This window comes from Misgurnus anguillicaudatus, chromosome 12 (assembly GCF_027580225.2).
Source record: "Misgurnus anguillicaudatus chromosome 12, ASM2758022v2, whole genome shotgun sequence".
Classification (NCBI taxonomy): Eukaryota; Metazoa; Chordata; class Actinopteri; order Cypriniformes; family Cobitidae; genus Misgurnus; species Misgurnus anguillicaudatus.
Genome location: NC_073348.2, coordinates 24,599,932 through 24,622,217, shown reverse-complemented (window position 1 = coordinate 24,622,217; position 22,286 = coordinate 24,599,932). Strand labels below are relative to the sequence as shown.

General features: G+C 38.0%; 2 protein-coding genes and 1 long non-coding RNA gene across 3 annotated transcripts in view; 1 reads left to right on the top strand and 2 right to left on the bottom strand.

Moving 5' to 3' along the window:
* efnb3a (ephrin-B3a) overlaps window positions 1-16,428 on the bottom strand; it is a 48,068-nt gene extending 31,640 nt beyond the window's left edge. The window contains exons 1-2 of the mRNA XM_055208622.2: window positions 15,688-16,428; window positions 5,154-5,449 (exon numbers count right to left, since the gene is read on the bottom strand). Of these exons, the coding sequence (XP_055064597.1) occupies window positions 5,154-5,449; window positions 15,688-15,836 (445 nt within the window). The 5' untranslated portion in view covers window positions 15,837-16,428. The remainder of the gene's footprint in view (window positions 1-5,153; window positions 5,450-15,687) is intronic.
* A 283-nt stretch (window positions 16,429-16,711) lies between these two features.
* LOC141369053 (uncharacterized) overlaps window positions 16,712-22,286 on the top strand; it is a 34,981-nt gene continuing 29,406 nt past the window's right edge. The window contains exon 1 of the long non-coding RNA XR_012372576.1: window positions 16,712-16,798. This is a non-coding gene — a long non-coding RNA (uncharacterized lncRNA). The remainder of the gene's footprint in view (window positions 16,799-22,286) is intronic.
* gigyf1b (GRB10 interacting GYF protein 1b) overlaps window positions 18,933-22,286 on the bottom strand; it is a 30,304-nt gene continuing 26,950 nt past the window's right edge. The window contains exons 25-26 of the mRNA XM_073874208.1: window positions 19,777-22,147; window positions 18,933-19,699 (exon numbers count right to left, since the gene is read on the bottom strand). Of these exons, the coding sequence (XP_073730309.1) occupies window positions 22,098-22,147 (50 nt within the window). The 3' untranslated portion in view covers window positions 18,933-19,699; window positions 19,777-22,097. The remainder of the gene's footprint in view (window positions 19,700-19,776; window positions 22,148-22,286) is intronic.

Genomic DNA, 22,286 nt, shown 5'->3' with positions numbered 1-22,286 from the left:
TAAGAGGTGTCATTATCCCCTTCTGACATCACAAGGGGAGCCAAATTACCTATTTTTCCACATGCTTACAGAGAATGGTTTACCAAAACTAAGTTACTTGGTTGATCTTTTTCACATTTTCTAGGTTAACAAAAGCACTGGGGACCCAAATATAGCACTTAAACATGGAAAAAGTCACGCCGTTTTCACACCGCAAGCGTGAGCAGCGCGTAAGCGGCATGTGTTTTTTCGGCGCCCATGTTAACAAGTTAAAGCATGCACACCGCACGCGTGAGCAGCGCATGCTCGCGTAGCAGGAGCGTCCCTGAAGCAGCAGTGCTGCGATCGTTTCTGCTCACGCCCAATTAAAGTGACAGTGCATTGTTTATGCTTTAAATGGTCGTGGATTGATGCGAAAAAGTGTCATTTTACCATAAAATCATAAATGTGATGCCAAGTGTGTTTCAAACAGTCATGACTTTGAGCAATTTAAAAGAAAGCAATGAAATATTTAAAAACACCAGATGACTACGCTGTCATTCAATGTCTGCCCAGCACTAAATGAGTCCTCATCTATAATGTTCAGAGAAATAGATACATCTATAAATCTATGCTTAAATTGTTGAAGGGAAACACGATCGACTGCTTCATGCTGTCAATCACTGAGTGATTTTTTTTAATCGTAAAACTTAAGATATTTAATAATGTGCTATGGGCTTTTTATGTCTATAATTGTGTATTGTGTCTATATCTGTCATTACACGGACCAGAACAGCACAAAAACAATGTGCTGATTAAACAAATCACATTTATATAAATTACACTGATCATCAAAAAGAGTAGAGGTTTTGCTCATTGATGCATGTAAAATAAAGTAATGTGAACTTGAGATTTTTATACTGTTATTAAACTGCACAGTTTGCGCTGCAAACGCAGCCGGTGTGAAAGCACAATGGACACGCACAGCAAACACTCTCCTCACGCGCTGCTCACGCTACGAATACACGCTGCTCACACATGCAGTGTGAAACCGGCATCAGATTTTCATTATATGTCCCCTTTAACATTTACTAACAGGCATTTGCTTACATATAGGACGATGAACTAACATAAGCAAACAGTGAACAGTTGTATTGTATTAACTAGCATTAACAGAGATGAATAAATGCTATAATAATATTATTTACTGTTAATCTAAAAAATCGTTAAGTAAGTAATTTTTTTGTTTGAAAAGTTTCTGCTTACAAAGCACAATGAAGTAAGGTGTTCAAACTGTGAATAACTCTACATTGCAAAAAATGACTTTCTTACTTAGTATTTTTGTCTTGTTTTCAGTGGAAATATCTGAAAATTCTTAGGTCGGGATGTATTTTCTTGATGAGCAAAATGACCTGGGAAAGGAATACTAGTTTTTAGACAAAAAATATACAAATTAAGGGAATCTGTGCTTAAAACAAACAAAAAAATGTGTTTAAGAAAAAAGAAATCTTATTTCACAATTTTTTTTCTCACCCCATTGACAGATAATTTTGCCTGTTTTAAGGACAATTTCACTTAGATTGTATATTGTTTGTCTTAAAACTAGACTTATTTACTTAGGTCATTTTGCTCATCAAGAAAAAGCATCTTGGTTTGGGAATTTTTGGATGTTTCTTCTGAGGACAGGACAAAAATACTAAGTGAGAAAGTCATTTTTTGCAGTGTATTAGTATTAAATAACATTAACAAAGATGAATTAATGCTGTAATAATATATTATGTAAGGAATAATTGACAACAGGCCATTGAATTATTCAAAAATAATGCACACGCATGGTAATTTTTAAATAATAACCACGGTTACAACAGACATTCTTTGATGGTTCTTTTAAGACATTTGATAGGTTAGGTGTGCGTTTATCAAAAAATAATGCATACCCATGAAACATTTTTCAACCAATTAGAATAAAGCAATCTAGCCCTGTGGTATAACTATTGTTAAAAAATATTTTCCATTGTGTAATAAAAATAAAAAACATTTTAGTAAATACATTCAAATGCTTAGAATCTCTCACAACATGTTAAATGTATATATTTAAATCTGAATCTAAAGTAAATCGAATAATATTTTAAATAATAAATTGGCAGAATTTTTTTTGTCTTTCTTAGAAAGTGTCATGCTTTTTATAGCTTACACTCAATACTGCATGGACCAAATTTGTGCCAAACTCGATGATTCATGTTGTCCCAGCATGCTTTGAGAAACTTCCATATCTTTAGTGGCTCAACTGAAGCACAAACAAATCTGATCTTTTGTACAAAAGATTTGTTTGCAGGTCAATGTCACAGATTCCTCTATCATTATTTATTTATTAGTGAGCTTGAAATAGTGCAAAATCCTATATTGCAAGTTTTATACATCCCACTGCTTCAACATCCTAAAACTTTCCAGGGTCTTTAAGGTTATTAAAGCGGCGGCCAACTTTTGGACCCCAATGCAAATATGTCCTTACACACAAGCACACACAGGATAGGGTGGTGGGAGTAGAGTTCATCTCTAATATTTCAGCTTAACCTTGATAAATAAACCAACAAGACCTCTTCAATAATTAACAAACCCTCACCACAATTCCAATCCAGCATGACAAACACACACAAGCATGCAGACACTGACGCTCAAGGCACCAATGCTAAAAAACCTGAATAACTGTAGCCTGAGCAAACAAAGCCGTACTCATACACGCACAGTAATACACCCCTAATCCTGCGTTTAACATTTAGAAATCCTCTTCCGGCGATGTCAATGAGGCAAGCTTTTATATACACACTACAGCCGTGAATTATTGACAGCGCAAGCGTGTGTTTGGCAGATTGTGATGGCAGAGAAGAGGTTTTAGAGAGAGATTCTGATGCGGTGGTGTTTTTTAATGCTTTTTAGGGTAAAGTGCTCCTTTGGGAACTCAGTTAGCGCCCGGTGATCAAAGTTTTGACAAAAGAGCTCCGAGCGTTTGATACACTCTCAGCACGTAGAAGATCTCAGCTTCAAACAGTCTAGATCACAAGGGAAACAAGCACCAGCTAAAAGCATCGGTCTCATCCCCCCACGCCGCCCCAAAACCTACCAAAATAAACTGCACTTTTATCATATGTTAAAACATGCGATTAGTTTACATTCACCATGACTCATACAAACACAGACACCAAATATAGATCTCCAGGAGGAAGTTCACACATACACACGCCTAAGGTCATGTCATGTGCGTGTTTGGTGTAGGTCGGGGGCTGTAGCGCCTAGCTCCTCTAAAATGCCCTTGAGTCTTACAGGCCCATTACAGCCAATTAAGATCTACATAATCATTAGCGTGTGCAAAACTGCACAGCATCCGACGCTTCGTCTTTCTAGTTTTCATTATGGGCATATTGTAGAAATTAACAACTGCCAACATGGGTTAATTAAAAGTGATTTCCCTTGGGAAAAAACAGCAACGCAGACAGTCTTTTGTTTTATCAGTGGATTCATCTTTTGGTGGAATGACTATGGTAAATGTGACGGGACATAACCACTGCGGGCCACGTTTATTAACACACTTGGGTAATTTGTAAATATCCAATTCGACCTCGTGGGAAAACATAACTATTTCACAACTTTAGATAAATTCATACGATTGTACAAAAGCATACAATTATTGAGGAAAAAAGCAAGAATGAGGCCCTAAATCACTAAACCCAACAACGTCACTAGGCTGAAAGCAGATTTTAATAAAGCGAATAATTTGAGTCCAAATTCGGCACCTTGTAAAATAGTTAAAGGAAAACATCACCAATTTTTCAATATTTTACTATGTTCTTACCTCAACTTAGATGAATTAATACATTCTTATCTTTTTTCAATGCGTGCACTTAATCTTTGTACAGCGCGTCGTGAATGTGTTAGCATTTAGCCTAGCCCCATTCATTCCTTAGGATCCAAACAGGTATGAATTTAGAAGCCACCAAACACTTCCATGTTTTCCCTATTTAAAGGAATAGTCTACCCTTTTGCCATACCAAACTATGTTATCACCTCAACCCAGACAAACTAATACATATCCATCCTTCCCCAATGCGTGCACTGCACAGCGCATCGTGGACGTGTCAGCACCCAGCCTAGACCCATTCACTCCCTTGGCACCAAAAAAAAGTTTTATTTTGTGGCACCATACTTACTGGTATAACTCCTCATGTAACAGTCTTTAAATAGGGAAAACACGGAAGTGTTTGGTGGCTTCCCTGTTTGGTACCTTAGGAATGAATGGGGCTGGACTAAATGCTAACGCATTCATGATGCGCTGTGCCGTGCACTCATTGAAAAAAGATAGATATGTATTAATTCGTCTAAGTTGAGGTAATAACATAGCTTAATATGGCAAAAGGGTAGACTATTCCTTTAAAGACTGTGTTATATGAGTAAGTATGGTGGCACAAAATAAAACTTTAGTTTGAAACCATAGGAATGAATGGGGCTAGGCTAAATGCTAACACATTCAAGAAGCGCTGTACAAAGATTAAAAGTGCACGCATTGAAAAAAGATAGGTATGTATTTATTCATCTAAGTTGAGAACATAGTAAAATATTGAAAAACGGTGGTGTTTTCCTTTAAGTATTACAATAAGATTCTGTTGAAACATCCCTAAAATGTTTTTTTTACATTCCATCCATTTGTCAGTGATAACTTCATTTTATTTTTAGCCAGTCATCACTTTTTCGTTTTCACAACAGTGGATAATGTACGGCAGCAGGATAATGTACAGTTAGTTGGTTGTTGATGCAAAATAAACCCCGACAGGGTCATCAGGACCCCGTCCTGAAAAATGAATCATCCTAATGGGTTTTATTTTGCAATGATGACTGGCCCACCATATATTATACTGCTTATTACAAGCTACTTACTAAATAAATAAATAAAGTTGACATTAAATATTGATTCGAGTCGAAATGATTATTATGTGAGAAAAGGAGACCGTGGAGTGCACTGAGAGACATTAAACTAGCACAGTGTAAGAAATTGGTTGCAGGGACAGCGGTCAATTATGGAGGTCATTATACAAAAACATCTGCCCACAGAATGCCACAGTTGACCAACCAGAATCGAGTATTCCGAAAAGCTGTGTACTAACACACAGTAGACTCGGATAACTTCACCCACGCTTACTTACCTATGATATAGTAGTCTCGTAAGTTCTTGAATTCGTGACCCCACAGATTAGGCGAATACTCTTGGAACTTGATGGTAAATCTCATATCGCTGTTGGGTTTGTCACAGGTAAGCAACAGGTTGGGGGCTCCCATCACCTCGCACCTGTCGGCCTGCTCTCGAGAGGAAACCAGGTACAGTTTATAATACTCGTAGTCAGGGGCAGAGTTCGGACCTGGGGGACTCGATGCCGGGCATACAAGGTCCAAACGGTCACCTATCTGAGGGTAGAGTATATACCCCCTCTCATCCCCGAACCTGCAGAATCAGAAAAAAGAAAAAATGAGTAACGACCATCTCCATGGAAACTGAGATTGACAGTCTGATATTTGCTTGCGTGTACGTGCGTGTGAAACCACCAGCCCTGTTTGATGCTGAAACTGCCCTTTTATTCACACCTTTTTTTTTTTTTTACTAAAAACGCAAACACGCATGCCCTTTCATTCTGGAGAGCGATTTAGAGGGCATGCGTGTGGCTGTGTGTGCCAATGCGATGAAAATGAGCACTGATGCTGCAGGCATGGGCGACAGGTATTAACTCCATTACAACCTTCACTTTGACAACTGACTTTTGATTCCAAAGTAAACACAATTAGTCCGTATTTTATAGTGGGTTTTTCGGTCAAACCGAGGCCAAAAGCTCAGACGATGCTCTTAAACTGTCTCTCACATCTTAATACCTCAGACACTGTAAAGGCAAAAAAAACTTGTGGCATTTACAAGACTGACATTTTAACGCTATTCAGACACAGCCTGGTTCTGAAGTTAAAAATTTACCTCATAAATAACCTTGCTGCAGATAAAGGCGCTTTGTTGAGCTCTCTCTCCCTGCTAAGTGTCTAATGCTCGGAGAACAGCATGACATTTCCATCAGGCTGGGACATGCAGCAAAAGTCCAATTAAGCACACTGTAGTTTGTAAGACATCATTACACAGAGATAGACGGAAGGATGGATGTTCCTAGTCAGCTAGACAGTAAAGTGAGTAAAAGAACTGAAACAATTGTGTAACTGAAAAAGCACCGAACCTGTGGAACAATACACATGCAATAACACACTAGGGCTCAATCAGTCAACAATACACCCAAAAAAAAAAAACATGCAACCCAAGAGGTAACAAAAGCCAATGATATATTGATCTTATAGGTCTCTATCATACACCCGGCACAATGTGCGACGCAAGTGTCTTTTGCTAGTTTCATCCCGGCGCAATTATCATTTTCACGTTTAGCGCCACGTTGTTTTAATAGCAAATGCATTTGCGCCCATGGGCGTTATGGTCTGAAAACGAAGTCTGTTCAGGCGCATTGCTATTTTGAGGTAACTAAAGTAGGCATTGACCAACAAAAACCTGGTCTAAAGTCTAAAGTCAATGGCACAATATTGTTTTTGTTATTTAATGAGCGCCTATAAACGGGACGACAACACGCATTTGCTTATCACACACATGGATGCGCAACAGCACACAAATGCTTTTAAAATATGAAAAACCAAAGGATTAAAATGTAAAAGATTATTATTGAGTCTCTTGAACATAAATGAGGATCGATTATGAGACGTTAGAAGGCGTAAAGAGCTGCTTCACCTGTAGATTGGTGAGTAATTAAATGTTTTGCTTTAATGCAATTATTGTATATATTTTTAAATGTTTTTTTTTAAATGCTACCCCATGTATTTATTGTATCTGATGACTTTGTACCTGTTAATATGATGAGATAAAATCCTTTTTTAAGCAATGCTTTTCAAAGCACTCATGGCGCTGTCCGAGTGCTGAAGGCTCTCCACACGCTTGTAAATTCTCTCTCCTGTTTGTTACAAATAAAGTATTTTTAGAGTACAAACCTTTTCTTGCATATTTGCAAATAATGTTTTGAGATAACACAGATCATGTAGGCTATCCATTCATTTACAGCAATTAAAAGCCTGCTAATTTTACTTCCATGACTAAAAGAAAATGACTTGGTTTTAATACCAAAAAAATAACAGTTTCAATACAAATGAGAACAACGCAACATTTTAACATCAATCTTAAACTGGTGGTCTTCTTTCTCCGCTTAGTTTTTCAGTTTACATATTCCGCCATCTAAATAGGGAATGGGCATGGCGCCAGCGGCTTTATAAGGGAATGAGAGCTGAGACTCTCATTGGTTTATTGCACGTTACACCCAAAACACACCCATTACTCATTACGAGAATAGGAACAACCCTTTTAGGCTGTGCGCTTGGCGCACAAACCATATTTCCCCTTGTTAAATTAGCAAAAGTGGCATCTGACACACCCGTTTAGACTGTGCGCTGTGCACTTTAGACAATGTACTTAGATCGTTGAAATAGGGCCCATAATCTTTTTTTATCTGATTTTGAGTTCCGTTTAAATGTTTGAAATAATTTATTTATTTTAAAAAATCATTGAAAACTGAAATTTTAGTTTTTATTTAAATAGATCATAGACCAAATAAGAGGTAAAGTAATCAGCCAATAAGAAAATTCTGGAAACTGATCAAATTTATTTGGTCCATCGGCCATTTTAATGTAAATATAAACTAAAATTTTCTATGATTTTTTTTATAAATCATCCCAGGGTGAGACCTTAAAATAGTGCTTGGGCTGCACGATATATAAAAATGATCAATATATCACAAATGTGACTATAGCAGTTTGCATATTGCAATGGTTTGCAATAACTGAATTACGAGTTATGGGCAGTTTAAAGTTTTAGGTTGATGGATGAAAATAGCAGAGACTGGCAAGGCAGAGAGTGAAGCTTTCTTTTCCCCATAAAGAAGGTGAAACACGAATGTTGGTTATTTAAATTTAGGATATAAAAAAGATATATAAATTGATTTGTACCAACTTTAGCATTTAACATATTGTACAGTATGTTGTGACTAAAGCATCCAGAATAAATCAAAACTATGGTCAATGGCATCCGGTGACTTCTTTTTCAAGGGCGCACAATGCGAAGTTCATCACAACATGTATGTAGCCCATCATGTCAAAATATGTGTTCGGCCTTTTGCATAAACTTCTAAGGGGTTTTTGATAAAAGAGAGACTCGCGTTTGCCTGATACTCGCTTAATCTTATGTGTAATCAGAGTTTAGTGTTAAGGGAGTGTCTTGCGCGTATTTTGTGAACGTGAGCGTCTCTTTTATAATAAACACTTTCGACGAGTGTGCAGCAGGCCTGTATTTTGACATGACGCAATGAACACATATTTTGACAAGCAACACACAAGACACACATATTTTGAATTTGCGCCCCTTGGAAGAGAAGTCACTGGCCACCAATGACTATAGTATATGTAGCATCTTCAAATTAATCACTCTATGCCTTGAATTTGCAAAAACTGCACCTGTGGCATTATGGTTGCAAGATATAAAGGTAAAATGTGATATATAACTTGCTAAAAATGCAACATACTGTAATTCCTATGGTTAAATTTTTTTCATTCCATAGTTTGATGAGTTTACTATTATTCTATATAATGTGAAAAAATATAAAAAAGAATGAGTAATTTCCTAAAAACTAATAAACAGGGATGTACTGTATGTTAGGCCTCGCAATTACTTAATGGTGTTCAACCAACCAAATCATCTGAGGCTGAAAATTATGACCATGCATACACTTCAGCAAATGCTCTCTGACCATATAAGATTAACTGGGTTCATCAGACTGTGTATGTTAGGTTATTTATAGGAGCTTGTTTAATCCTTTTGTCTGCATGATATATTCACCTAATTGTGTGTGATCTAAGACACAGACATACAAAACTAAAGCGTGATTTAAAGTTCTGGATAGGACCTACACGTAGCATCTAGTTCAGAGGTGGTTGGCTGTTGCCTTTCCCGTTGTGACTTTGGGGTTGGTGTATTAGAAGTTTTTGTGCTGGTGTGTGATGTTTCTCGTGGCTTATTTGAATCCCAGGCTTCTTTGCTCTCATGCAGCAGAGATGGAGTGACTTTGTGTCGCCCTTGAGTTTCTAAGGCCGTTGGAAGCTTTGAATCCACACTCGGCTTTTCTCCTTTAACTCATCAACGAACCACCTCTTCACTCCGAACAACACAATTTTTTCCCATAAGCCCATACTGTGTTTCCCAAAACCAGTTTTAGCCAGATAATGTGACGGGCTGAAGAGATTTTATGATGACAGTAGTAAAACAACAAACATTACATTCCCAAATCATGTGCAATCGTGCACTGCGCGCATTATGTTGTTTGACAGGAGGATAAGCGTGTTCCTGCTATGCTTAACATTACCATAAAAACACACTTTGACCCACACATGCATGCTAAATTCAAAACAAATATCTTGTAAAATACATATGATTATCTGACAACAGCAATGATGTTATTTTACTTTTTTGTAAAGTTTACAATGCAAAGCTACTTCTCTACACTGTAAAAAGTAAAAGTTGGTTTAACTTAAAAAATTACTTCAAAATGATATCACCTAAAAATGTGAAATTTTGTGTACATTTAAGTTAACTATATCACGTTGGGGATAGCCTGCACTGCCAATGGTAGGCTATATATTGCATGGCACATCTGCTTAAAATCTACAAAACTGTTAAACTTTGTCGGCTCATGACACTTTAAATAAAAAACAAGCAAAAAAAACTTGCTTTGCTACTGAAAATTGCATTTGCAATGGGTGTGAACATCCCCTATGGGGCGCGAAAATTGAAAAATTATGAAAAACAATATTACTGTTTTTATTAAATTACTGACAAATTTACTATTATAAATTGCTATTGAGGTGTAGAATGGGGCACTTGCATGTATTATTTACTTTAAGCTCAAGCTGAATATCCCGACTGTCCTTCGGTCCCAAAAGAAGACATTTCTATCAGAGAGCTGTCAGACCCCTGCTGGCGAAGAACTAATCACCGTGTCTGTTACTAAGACCACCGCAGAATAACAATGGACAAAAAGCAAATCTCAGCATAAAACATGTACTAATAGAGGCAAATGTAATATACCGCATCTGTTTCTGACTACAGTACGCTGATTTTTCAAAAGGCTTTTAAACATGTCAACATTTTTCAGTTATGTGATCACCAGTTGAGGAGCTGGATACGTTTCTATTCGCTCTACAGGAAAAAGCTGCTTTGCTCGTATCATCAACAAAGATTGTCAGTTCTTTCGACAAGCAAATGCGCAAATATTGAAGGCACTTTGAAATGGTTATCAGGCCTGACAAAATTCAATTTCGTTTCAGGTTGGTGGAGTTTTCTATAAACAGCCACAAAAGTGTTGCAGGCATATTTATTCAGAGAAGAGGTGATATTTGGTTTAAATTTAAGTCAAATCAAAGTGAGAAACGCTTATAAAAAACCTATGAGCTCCATAAACTCTGATTTTATTATATGGCACCATCTGAAACCAATCTTTTTATGTATGAAATGCTGTATGCAGAATGAAATGCTGATGTTATCTTCATTTTAAAAAATTGAAAATTGTGAAAATAGTATTTATACACAGTATGTGGGAAAAGTAACCATAACCTAGACAGGAACCCTTACACATTGTGATCAAGCACTGCAATGTAAATGTCGTGGGACAGGATTGAATTTAACAAGTGAAATCATAACTATAAAAGTTTCCTTATGGCATACGACAGTAACCCAAAGCTTAGGAAATGTAAAAATGTAGCACGAAATTACACTTTACCTCATTGCAGCAATGTAGATAATCTCCCCTATTTCATTAATTGCACTTAACTAGGAAAATTAAATGATTTAAAGAATTCCTTCCTCTGGTTTCCCTATAAAACGTGTGTATGCTTGATGGAAAAAATCTGCAAAAAGTAGACTAAACCTACTTTCTCTTAGTGGTTGGGTTAACGTTAATCTGTAGTAAAATTGATTTAAAAACAGAAGCATGCGTTTGTGTGAACGAGCCTGTCGTCTAGGGTCATTGAGACCTGCTGAGTGGACCCAGATTACTTTAAGAGTCCAGAGATTGTTGTTTCATGTTCTTATCAGTGCTATTTAATTAGGTAAGGGCTGGAGATAACTTACACATTCCTGAACCCTGACGGCCTGAAACTCACTTACCACATGGCCACATGAGCCAGCGCACATGATACATGTCCACCGGGTGACGTTCAGTTCTCAGAGCGCTTGGAAGCGTTTGAGAAATTAGTGAAGGAAACGCCGGTCAGAGGAACTCCAGGGAGCTCATGGACCCAAAGGCCTCGACTTCTCAGCCAAACATGAAAAGACTCATCAAACTCCAAACACTCGGATGATTAAAAATGAACGTCACTAAAAATAACCTTCCCTTTGTTTGGAAGCGAGGGCGGGGAGGGTGAAGGGAGAGAAGATAACTCCCTACTCACTTTTCATGCAATGTCTTGCTTTCTCTTAACTCTCGGTTTTCATGCTCGCACCGAGCCATGAGGGAGCAAACAGTTTATTTGTGGATAAAATTTTAGGCAGTCAGTTTAGTTTACGAACATTTTGTGGGAGCTTACAGGGCTCCAGACTAACAGGGCTCCAGACTAACTTTTTTCACTAGGAGCACAGTGGCCACCAACTGAAAATTTTAGGGGCGCAACCAGAAAATTTAGGGGCACATACCGTAAATCAACATGCTAACCAAATATTCACATTTCTACTTAGTAATACACTGTATTACTAATAAATACTTTGATGATAGATGCAGAAAATACAATGTGCTGTTTTAAATTCAGTGTCACATCACAAAAAAAATAAGACTTTACTGGGTTGTGATGGAGAAAAACATCCACGATGCATCTATCTTGAAAACCAACCACATGTTCTCATCATTGTCTGTTTACTTTCTTCATTGTGTTTCTTGACAATGCTATTGTTCATAATTCATAATATTATACGGCTTGCCAATTACCTACATTCTTCCTTCAGGAACAATAACTGCTTATCTAACCTTCATAAGGATGGGTAAACCAGACAGAGAGAGAGAGAATAAATTGTATAACAGCAGAAGCCAAATCCTATCAAGTCCTTATTTATGCATGACAAATGGCAAAAAAAGTGAAGACAGCTAAATAAAAAAAGCGTTTTAAAAAATGAAACCCTGGCTGTCATCATCACAATCATTGTGTTTTACAAGAGTGCCGATGTTTACAGCTGATGCATGCGGCAATCTTTAGCTTTTTAGCCCAATGTAATACCATCCCCACCCCCCACTATTCAGAACCATCATCGGAGTAATCTTAAAACTGTAATTACGCTTTCCACGCACAGTACGGTATCATGCCAGGGCTTTGAAGGGCTGCCAGAAACGCACCTTTGAAACAGAAAATTAAATATGAGTGAAACAAGAGAAGGAGGTTTTCATCGAGAGGACGGCAGGTCCAGCTACATTACGCCTAAATTGAAGACTCTAGGGTTGAAAAGTCAAACTGTAAAGTTTTAAGAGTTTGAATGATAACAAAGAAACAGTTAATACATCTCCAATATCTACTAATCTCCAATATCTTTAATTCAAATATCAAAATACCTTCTGCAAGACAAAATGCTTCTCATGTCTCACACGTCTTCTCATGTTTCAAAAGAGATGTCAACTGGACTCAGATTTGCCAAGACACATCTTTGCAGCCAAAAGTCAATTATCAACAAATCCAAGACCAAATTCTATGTATACTCTATGACCTCTACTCTGTGTCTTATTTTCATCTGTCCTACAGAATTTTGGGAGACACATCTGAGACAAAGTATTAAATGTGTACTACATAAGAGCAACTCCTAAGCAAAAAAAAATGCTTTTCTGGGAAAGAAAGTGAAAGAAATGTCAAAGAAGAATGAGGTAATGAATGTGTCGAGAAAAAAAGATAAGATGAATAGGTGAGGAGAATGTGACAGAAAGGGAGTAAGACATTAACTCTGGAAAGAAAAAGAGTAAGAGAGAAAGTGTGTATAGAGGTAATAATCCCTTCACAGATGGCTTTGTTGCCTGACTGATGATGGAGCAGTCCATATGATGAACTAATGGAGGGGTGTTGTGTAGAGGATTATCCTCCCACTCTCATAACCCCAAAAACTGAGGTCAAGTGCTCCAATTCCATTTTCAGTCCATTTAATGCCACAATCAAAAAAATCTCTCTTTAACAATGCAACGTTTTCTATGTTCTAGGTCTTATCTCTTTGAAAAACACACGAATGGCCCCAAAGAGATGTGGGTGGGACTCGCACCGTGGCACACATTTACGAACCCCAAATCCATTCTTTTCACTAACAATGTTTTATCGCGCCCTGCTTTGGTCCCTAGAGAGGGTCTATACAAGATCTTTCACCAATCAATCATGAATTCACCAGGCGAACTTACCGCTTTCATGAGACTACAGTAGAACAGCCAACAAACCCTCAACTTCCACGCAAGATCTGATGTAAGCTCTGTGCTCTCAACAGACTCGGCTCGTCAGTTTTCCAAACTATATCTTTTCCTATCCTAAATGTTTTAATTTGAAACGCTTAACCCAGTTAAGCAAGCTTTTATCCATGGCCAATTAGCAGCCGATTCATTAAATATTGAGGAAGCCATGAAAGACTACGTTTTTAATGTTCATTTGGGGCATAGAGTTGTACAACAACTTTCCCCGGAGCGATGCATGGAGACAGTCTGTGCTCACCAGTGATTATGCTCATTTAGGGGCCGAAATCCGCTCCTCCCCTCCCACGCATCCCTCTATCCCATAACCTGTCTGACCCGTTTTATCGTAGCCTCGTTTTTTTTCTCTCCATTCAGGCTTTAAAAGAAGACAAAACATGAGACAATACACAACTTAACAAGACCTTCGAGAGTTTGCTCGGTTTAAACTATGTTTCTGTATGAAAACATTATTCATTAGTATGCTACTGTGTGTGTGTGGTGAGTTACATTACTGTACATTTGTGTTACAGGCATATGTGTCAATTTGTGTGTGTGTGTGAGAGAGATATAAGACAGAAGTGAAAAAAGATAGAGAGAAATGACCTGGAAGGGATGCGGCTGGTGGGGTGCGTAAACACGTTGACCTTTTCAGATGCCAGAGGAACATTTATTCCATATGAATGAGTTCGTCTCTCTATGTCTCACATTATCAGCCCAAACACTTCCTTTCCTCCTCTTTATCAGTTAAAACTCACTGCTAAGTTTTTATTTTGTCCTGTAATTCAGCCATCTATCATAATCTTTCTGGCGCCAACCTGTTTGTCATCTCTAATGTATTTACAGTATTCTGTATGTGACGCAGCGCAATGTTAAAATGCACAAGTATCTATCTTTCTCTGCCCGAACACCTACTTTCCTCCTCTTTATCAATTAAAACTCACTGATAAGTTATTATTTTGTACTGTAATTCAGCGATCTATCTTAATCTGTCTGGCTCCAACCTGTTTGTCATCTCTAATGTATTTACAGTATTTCTGTATGTGACGCAGCGCAGTGTTAAAATGCACAAGTATCACCAGTCAAGGTGCCATTTTTAAACAAACCAACTTCCTAGTTGTTTTTCCTGTCGCTTCACTTAGTCATTCATCTTAAAATTAGGGTCAAGGGAATTTTCTGATCTGTATCTCACACACAAGGTCTCTGTTGCTTCCCTGTTATTCTTGTCTAAAGTGCATCAACAGACAATTTAAAGGACCTTTGCATGGGTTCTGCAGATTGTGTCACTGTGGGAGAAGCACCCATGTCTTATCTTCGGAGGGCATGCACGCGACCCATAATCGGGAGGCAGTCAGCCGGAAAATGCCCCAGTCTCTCTGAGCTTAGAGTGTCCCAGCGTCTGTCCAATCCTTTTACTAGACCGTCCCTGTTTGAGTCTGGACAAAACCACCCTTGTCCCAAACAGGGTTCATTTCTGTATAGTTCATAAGTAATACATTTTGGTCCGAGTTTATGTAGTTTGAAATTAACTATATTCTTAAACTTAATTTGGACAAATAAATAATCGACTTTGTAAGGGTACAAGGTTCTGTTCAGCACCATGAAGCAAAGTATAAAATCAGTGGACCAACTCTTAAATACCCAAGATCAAGTATTCATTAATAATTCAATGCAGTATAAACTGAAAATGCTCATATTCTATTGAGATAACTAACCAGTATTGACTATTCAGAAAGGGTGACAGTAAATTACATAACTAACCAATACTATTTGTGACCCTTCAGGGAAAACCACAACTAAAGTGATTTTTCTTCTACATAAAATCATCCTTCATAATGCAAAGAACATTCAGGGAATTTTTTTAATATTGACTGAGTAAATAAAAGATTGGTTTGGTTGAAATCAAATTATAATTAATTTAAATACAGGCAGCATCAAATTTTTTTACAAATAGCCAACTTTTTGTATTGACTAACTTAAAACAAAATATTTGTTTAGTCGTTATGGTATGCTGGAGGCATTTGAGTCTAATGCTAAATTTATGAATAAAAACCAGAAAGCAAGTTTTGTAATCTTCTATTTGGGTGCACGATTATTATTTTTAATCTGAAATAAAGGCCAATACCCTTCATCACCAACCTACCTTCTGTTTAGTGAATTCCAGTAGACTGGCTCCATGTTGGTCGCATCTACTGCTAAACTCTCCATCAGGAATATTAAGAGAAATCCCAATCCACTGACCCAGTCCGAGAACGCCATAGCCAACCAGGCACCCCTAGTCTGGACTCCCATGACACTCCTAGAAAAATGAGTGGGACGTATGGAGACAAAAGAGTGTTGGGGGACAAACGGGGCTGAACTTCAGGAGATCCCTCTAAGCGTTTGGAGATGGCATGACGGCAACATCCACATCTGAAAGACCCCGGGAAATCAGAGCAGAGCTGTTTGTAAAAGAAAACAGATTAAAAAGCATCATACCCCTTTGTTCCATAAAGGGAGGTAATGACCTCAACCGAATGGCACAAGGAACTGTGTCAGATTGGGAGAAGGCAAGCAGCCATATGGTCAAAGTATGAATATGATTTGGGATGGATTTCAAACGATATTATGATTGCGGATGGAGTAAAGAAAGTTGAATGCTTGTAAGTGCACGCAGACTGGTGCGGGGCGCCGGGTCCACTGCGGGTGAGTTTTTAAAAATGTGTCTCCATAAACCGCAATATTAGCACTTCTATAAAAGACTCGAGGTTTCTCCCGTGGAGAAAATGAACATCCAAGCCCGTTTGAAATAATTAAAGTCCTTCAGCAGACAAAAGTTGTAGCGCAGTTTCCCGCTGATGCAGAAAACACCTTTGAAGTCCAAAATTGTCTTTGATGTCCAAAATTGAACTTTCAACGTCTCATCGGATTTCCGAAATATTCTAGCTAACTGACATGCGATCTGATGTCCAGTTCAGAAACAACGGCGTGGACGTCCATCAACTCCCCCTTTACTTTAGCAATGAATCACAGTCCGAGTCACAACGAAGAGATAAAAACCGATAAGGGGCACAAACAGCAGTATATTGCAAAAGTCGAGTGCAACAAATACAGAAAAGCGACCGTTTGGTGCAAAAAACGAGATATTCTAATTCTTGTATTCCATGGAAACCGCGCGTGCCTGCCGCCGCTCTGCAGAGTCTCGCGCTTTGACGAGCGCGCGTGTTGCTGACTGACTGACGGGGGAGGAGACTTGAGAACAGCTCTTCTGTGAGGTAAAAATGTTAACAAATGTAACCAAATGTCAAACATGTTATCAATTTATCCACACTTTTTTGTCACCAAACGGAGCATAAAAACTATCGTCACTTTAACGGTTAAATGTTTCGTGTTGTTTAAAGCGCTTGCGTCGATTTCAGAACAACACTGCAGAGCGCAGAAATACATAGCTACACATGTATTTTGTTTTTGAAGTATAGAAAAATGTGTAAATCGACTAACAGTTTTATCAATTTTGTTTTGAAATTCTAACGATTTTGTGATTATATTGTGCAAAGTAGGCAGGAATAGAGGTTTGGCGCCGCTCTTGTGGTCTCTCAGTGTCAGGGTCATGATGATTAACATTACGGGCCACAAATGTCCTGACAGGATTGTGCACAAGGAGAAAACCTTATTCTTTACCTCACCCGAAATGTTTATATGGTGGTTTCCCAGACATAGTTTAAATTAATTCAGGACTAGGCCTTAGCTATAGGACATTAAAGTAGTTAATACAAAAATTCCTTATAAAAATCAATACTGGTATACATCTTGAGAAATTGTATTTAATAAAATGTCATAAAACTGGGGCCCCCCTGGCACCAACTCGCGGCCCCTAGTTTGAAAACCACTGTCCTAGACAACAAAAATGTAAGGGCTGTCCAAACTGAACACAACTTGCACTGACATCTTAAAATAGATCAGTACATTTTATTTTGCCTCAAAATGCACACAAGTAATGTTTTTGTAAGGCACGTTTGGTAAAACTAGTTATATTTCCTAATTAAACCAAGGCCTAGCTCTGGCTTAAAATAATCCCTGTCTGGGAAACTGCCCCTGGATGTCAGTGAAAGATATATTTAAATTAAGGCAGCTAAAACATGTATTCAAGTTTGGGATAAGCTCGGTCTAGAAAACCATCCCTAAAGGGCGGTTTCCCGCACAGGGTTTAGATTAATACATGACTAGGCCTTTGTTATATCATAGGCCATTTAAGTAGTTTATAAAAACAAACTTTACAAAAAATATATATAATACTGCTGTGCATATTGAGACAAAACAATGGCACTGATATATGTTAAGATATGTCAGTACAAGGCGTTTTTAAATTTAGTCAGCTCAAATATGCATTTTAGTCTAGGACTAGGATAAATCCTGTCTGGGGAAACCACCCCATAAGGGATTATTTTAAGACAGGACTAGTCCTTAGTTTGATTAGGAAATATAATTAGTTTTAACAAACATGCCTTACTAAAAACAACCCTATAGGGCAGTGGTTCCCAAACTTTTTCAGTGTGCGGCCCCCCCTTGTGTACAGTGCATTCCTTCGTGGCCCCCCAAAGAAAATTTGTGACAAAAAACTGTTCTAAAACTCAACATTTTAATAAAAAAAATTAAATTATACAAAAAAGTAGTGATTTTGGTTTGTAGCCTTATTATTTTAGGTTCAATTAAACAGAATTCATGATAAATTAATGTATTTCATAAAATGTCATAAAACTGGGGCCCCCCTGGCACCATCTCACAGCACCCCGAGCCCCCAGTTTGAAAACCACTGCCATAGGGAATTATTTTAAGACAGGACTAGGCCTTAGTTTAATTATGAAATATAACTAGTTTTAACAAACATGCTTTCCTAAAACATCACTTGTGTGCATTGTGAAGCAAAACAAAGGGCACTGATGTATTTTAAGATATGTCAGTGCAAGTTGTTTTAAGTTTGGGCACCCCTTACATTTATTTTAGTCTAGGACTAATCTAATCCCTTTCCGGGAAACCACCCCTAGGCTATTCTATTGTCAAGGGTTTAAAGGTCTTAACAGTAACTTTGCAGTGGGTCTAAATATTTGATAGTGTATGCTTTGAGGGATCAAATGGGGAAAATTTAGTCCAAATAAACCTTAAAAAAAAAAAATGTTTAAACCTATAAAAAGACAAATATATTTGGTCGGCCCACAATCATTGCAGCTTAGTATGAGCATCTCTTTCCATTTTATGTATGATTTTACTGCCTCACAGTGGATAGAAACTGTAAAGCAGAAAACAAATCTCCGCTTACCGTTTCACCACATTTACAGTATCTGACTGCCAAATACTCATTTTGTGATAAACTCCAGTCAGCTTACTTTTGAAAAAATAACACCACTAAACTTATTAAACCTTTAAAAGTTTTATTTCCTGTTTACATATTTTGATCTTTTCAAAGAAAATTCAAGACTAATTCTCATCTTCTGTATGTACCCACCTAATCATTTAAACAAAGAAAAAAAAAACACTTGCCAAACTGATAAAAGGAAGCAATCTCCCTCCTGTTCATCTTAATTTTTTTTTAGATTTCAGCATATATCAACCTTCATCTTTACATGTCAAAAGTTGCTGTTATTTGCTTAAACATTAACATACCAACAATACACAGAAAACACTGTGGAAACAACCCACAGAATGTTATGAGTGATTTCAATGTAGGGAAACATCCAGCCAGGCTCAGATTTCTTTAGATGAATACATAAATGAGTGTAGATAGAGCCTGCGCTGAGTTTTGCTAACAAGTGTTATGTTAATGTTTACCAGGGTTGATCTATTTTGTACACTTAAGGCATGTGAAACACCCTAAGAATGATTGCCTAAGGTGAACAGAACTAACAGGGACCAAAATCATTTACATTATTTACAGGGCATCCAAGTCCACTCCTTAGCCAGGGGCGAGGCAAACTTACAAGTGTCCATGTACAGACACATATAGTCCCTGCACATGCATGCACGCACCTAGTCCGTCAATAGGTCCCATTCTATTTTTGAACAAATACAAAGAAACAACGGTGGTCTCTTGCTTAATCCTGTTTGATGATACTGGATGCATCCTGGTGTACGTGCTGGTCCCAGCAGGAAGATCCTAGGTTACTTCCATTTTCAAAAAACTGAAAAACAAAAACCCAGCATTAAACCACAAAGAACCTTCACAAACTTCAATCTTTTCAATCTTGCGACTGCTTACCTGTTTAATTGCAGTTCAGGATTTTCATTTACATCCATTTCTTCGGTAACTACGGTTATATCCATTTTTCTTCTTTTATAAACAGGCAATATGCCCTTGTCCTTGAGATTTAGTTCAAGTGCGTGAAGAAATGAGGGGGCTTTGCTTTAGTTCGTCTACCCCTCCTAAACTTCATCACATCTGGACTCCCTTGGTGGGGAGGGTAGTTTTAAAGAAATATGATTGATAGATGTGATAATCTGCGATTCTCCACACAGTATTCTCTTCTATAAAGGCATAAAGGATTTTTTAATCAAACATTCAAATGACAACTTTTTTCAAATGCCGTGGGATTTCCTTCATGTGAAAGTGTTTCAGAGAGCTGGCAAATGATGAAGAAATATCCATCCTCCTTTGATAGTGTGTGTGGGAGATGGATCCACACACATTCCCTCTCTTTGTACCACTAATCGCAGCTGGTTGCCACTCCTCCAACTACAGGATGGCATTTGAGTTAGTGCTTGTTTTCAGTCCATATCTTTCTTTACAAAAATATAATCCAGTCAGAATAAAGAGTGAAATATGCATTAAAGCAGGTATCTTTTCTTTCTATAGATCAAGTACCAAAATCTTATATTCTGATCCTCAAAGTCTTTCTCTTTTCAGAGGATTCGGGTGAATTGATGCAAAACAACATGGATCACGATCCCAAAATTGTTTTGTGGAAAAACTAATAGACTTTCTTTCAAAAACAAACAAAAAATAGATTTTCTTTCCAAAAAAAAAGACTGCTACACACTGCAAGATCCTTGGCTCTCATTGGCGCTGTATTAAAAGCGCAATTAAGACAGAAAACTGACAGTCCTGCACGTTCCATCGAGATGGGTAAGAAACTTGGAATCTCCGGATGCAGTGTAAGTTTTGGAAGAGCACAAGCAGCCGGAGACCGTCAGGTCCATACAGGCCACACACGTCCCAGAATCTGACCTCTGATAATAGGCATATTTTGGATGAGGAGGCATGTCCCGCTCCGAGACACTCGAGCCTTGCTTTTGATGCATTGTTATACATTTTTTGAAATACATTCATTCATAATACAACATCCTTAGAATTAAAATAAAAAACAAACAAGAAAAACATATTCAAAAAAATACAAGGTAGCAGCCTAGAAAGTGCTCCAACTCAAAGTTCAAATACTTACTTTGTATAGAACATTAAAAAAATAAATCATTCATCCTTTAGCAATGATAAAGTAACAACAGACGCACACAGGATCACAGCTCTGTGATGACTGACTCCAATACCAGCCAACAAAATCCACACACACACACAATCTTTCTGGACAGAAGACACTTCACACATCATGGACAAAGAAGGCCAAAAGGGAAGGGGAAGAGTTGTAACGCAAGTATAGTTTGTGTACAGACAACAGAGGAGCTACATTTACACACCAAACACAAGCTCTGAGACCCTGATCGCCCTCTTAGAACACAGCCGAACGGGCCAAAGAGCACCTCAGCCATGCTTTGAAACACTGGAGGGTAAAAATGCAATGCTTGACTGTCCATTACGCCTCTTATGAAGAACCTATGTACAAAAAGAGCTAACACAAAATTCTTCTGTCCAACCACACTCACGCAATTAAGCACACATGAAGTACAAAAATTGTGTCGAACAAAATAAAAGCATGGCATCTGTTTTATACATGTCGGTAAGCAATAAAATTTGTGCAGACTTTTCTTCATCTCACACACTAAACGCACGCACTCATATTCACAAAAATCTATTCTAAAGTTTAATTTTTTTCTCTTTTTCTTTTATGTTAAACAAGTGCAAATCTTCAAGTTTTCAGATTCAATTTTTATAGCTTTACCATGAACATAAAAATACAACAGTGTTTGTCTTTTAGGAGAGATGGTCTCACCTCCCCTAAGAATGCTCTTAACCTTCGCGTTCGATACAGCGGAAAAACCGCTCCGTTCCTACCGCTCGTATGTATACTCATACAAATACTCTACATATAATATATGCAACAATATATTCACACATTTTTGCATTGTAAAAAAAACTCCATTTCAAATATGAAAACATTAAAGTGCAACGGTTTAAGTAAGGTGCTTTACTGGAGGAAGGTGGAAAAGGATCTCCTCTTCACACTGAACCTCCCAATAACCCTCTCTCCTGCTCCTCTCGCAGTGCAGAGTGAGAGAGAAAGAGGGGGAAAGAAAGAGGGGGGCGTTGGCAAATATTGCCCCGCCCCTCCCCTCACTGAGCAGTGCACATTCCTCTGCTGATTTGCTCCAGGTTTAAGGCCTCAGGTAAACTCAAGTAGACGGGCTGGGTCAGTAATCCTCCACCTGCTCCAGCTCACCTCCCCCCAGGTATGAGTAGCCTGCGGAGCACGGGAAACCAGAGAACAAAGGTTGAGAGGGTCTCTTTCTAAAATAAACTTCCCATCTGGGTATATAGTAATGACTAATTCATAGACATTCCATCTGGTTTTTCTTCCACTTAAGGCACGGCACCAAACA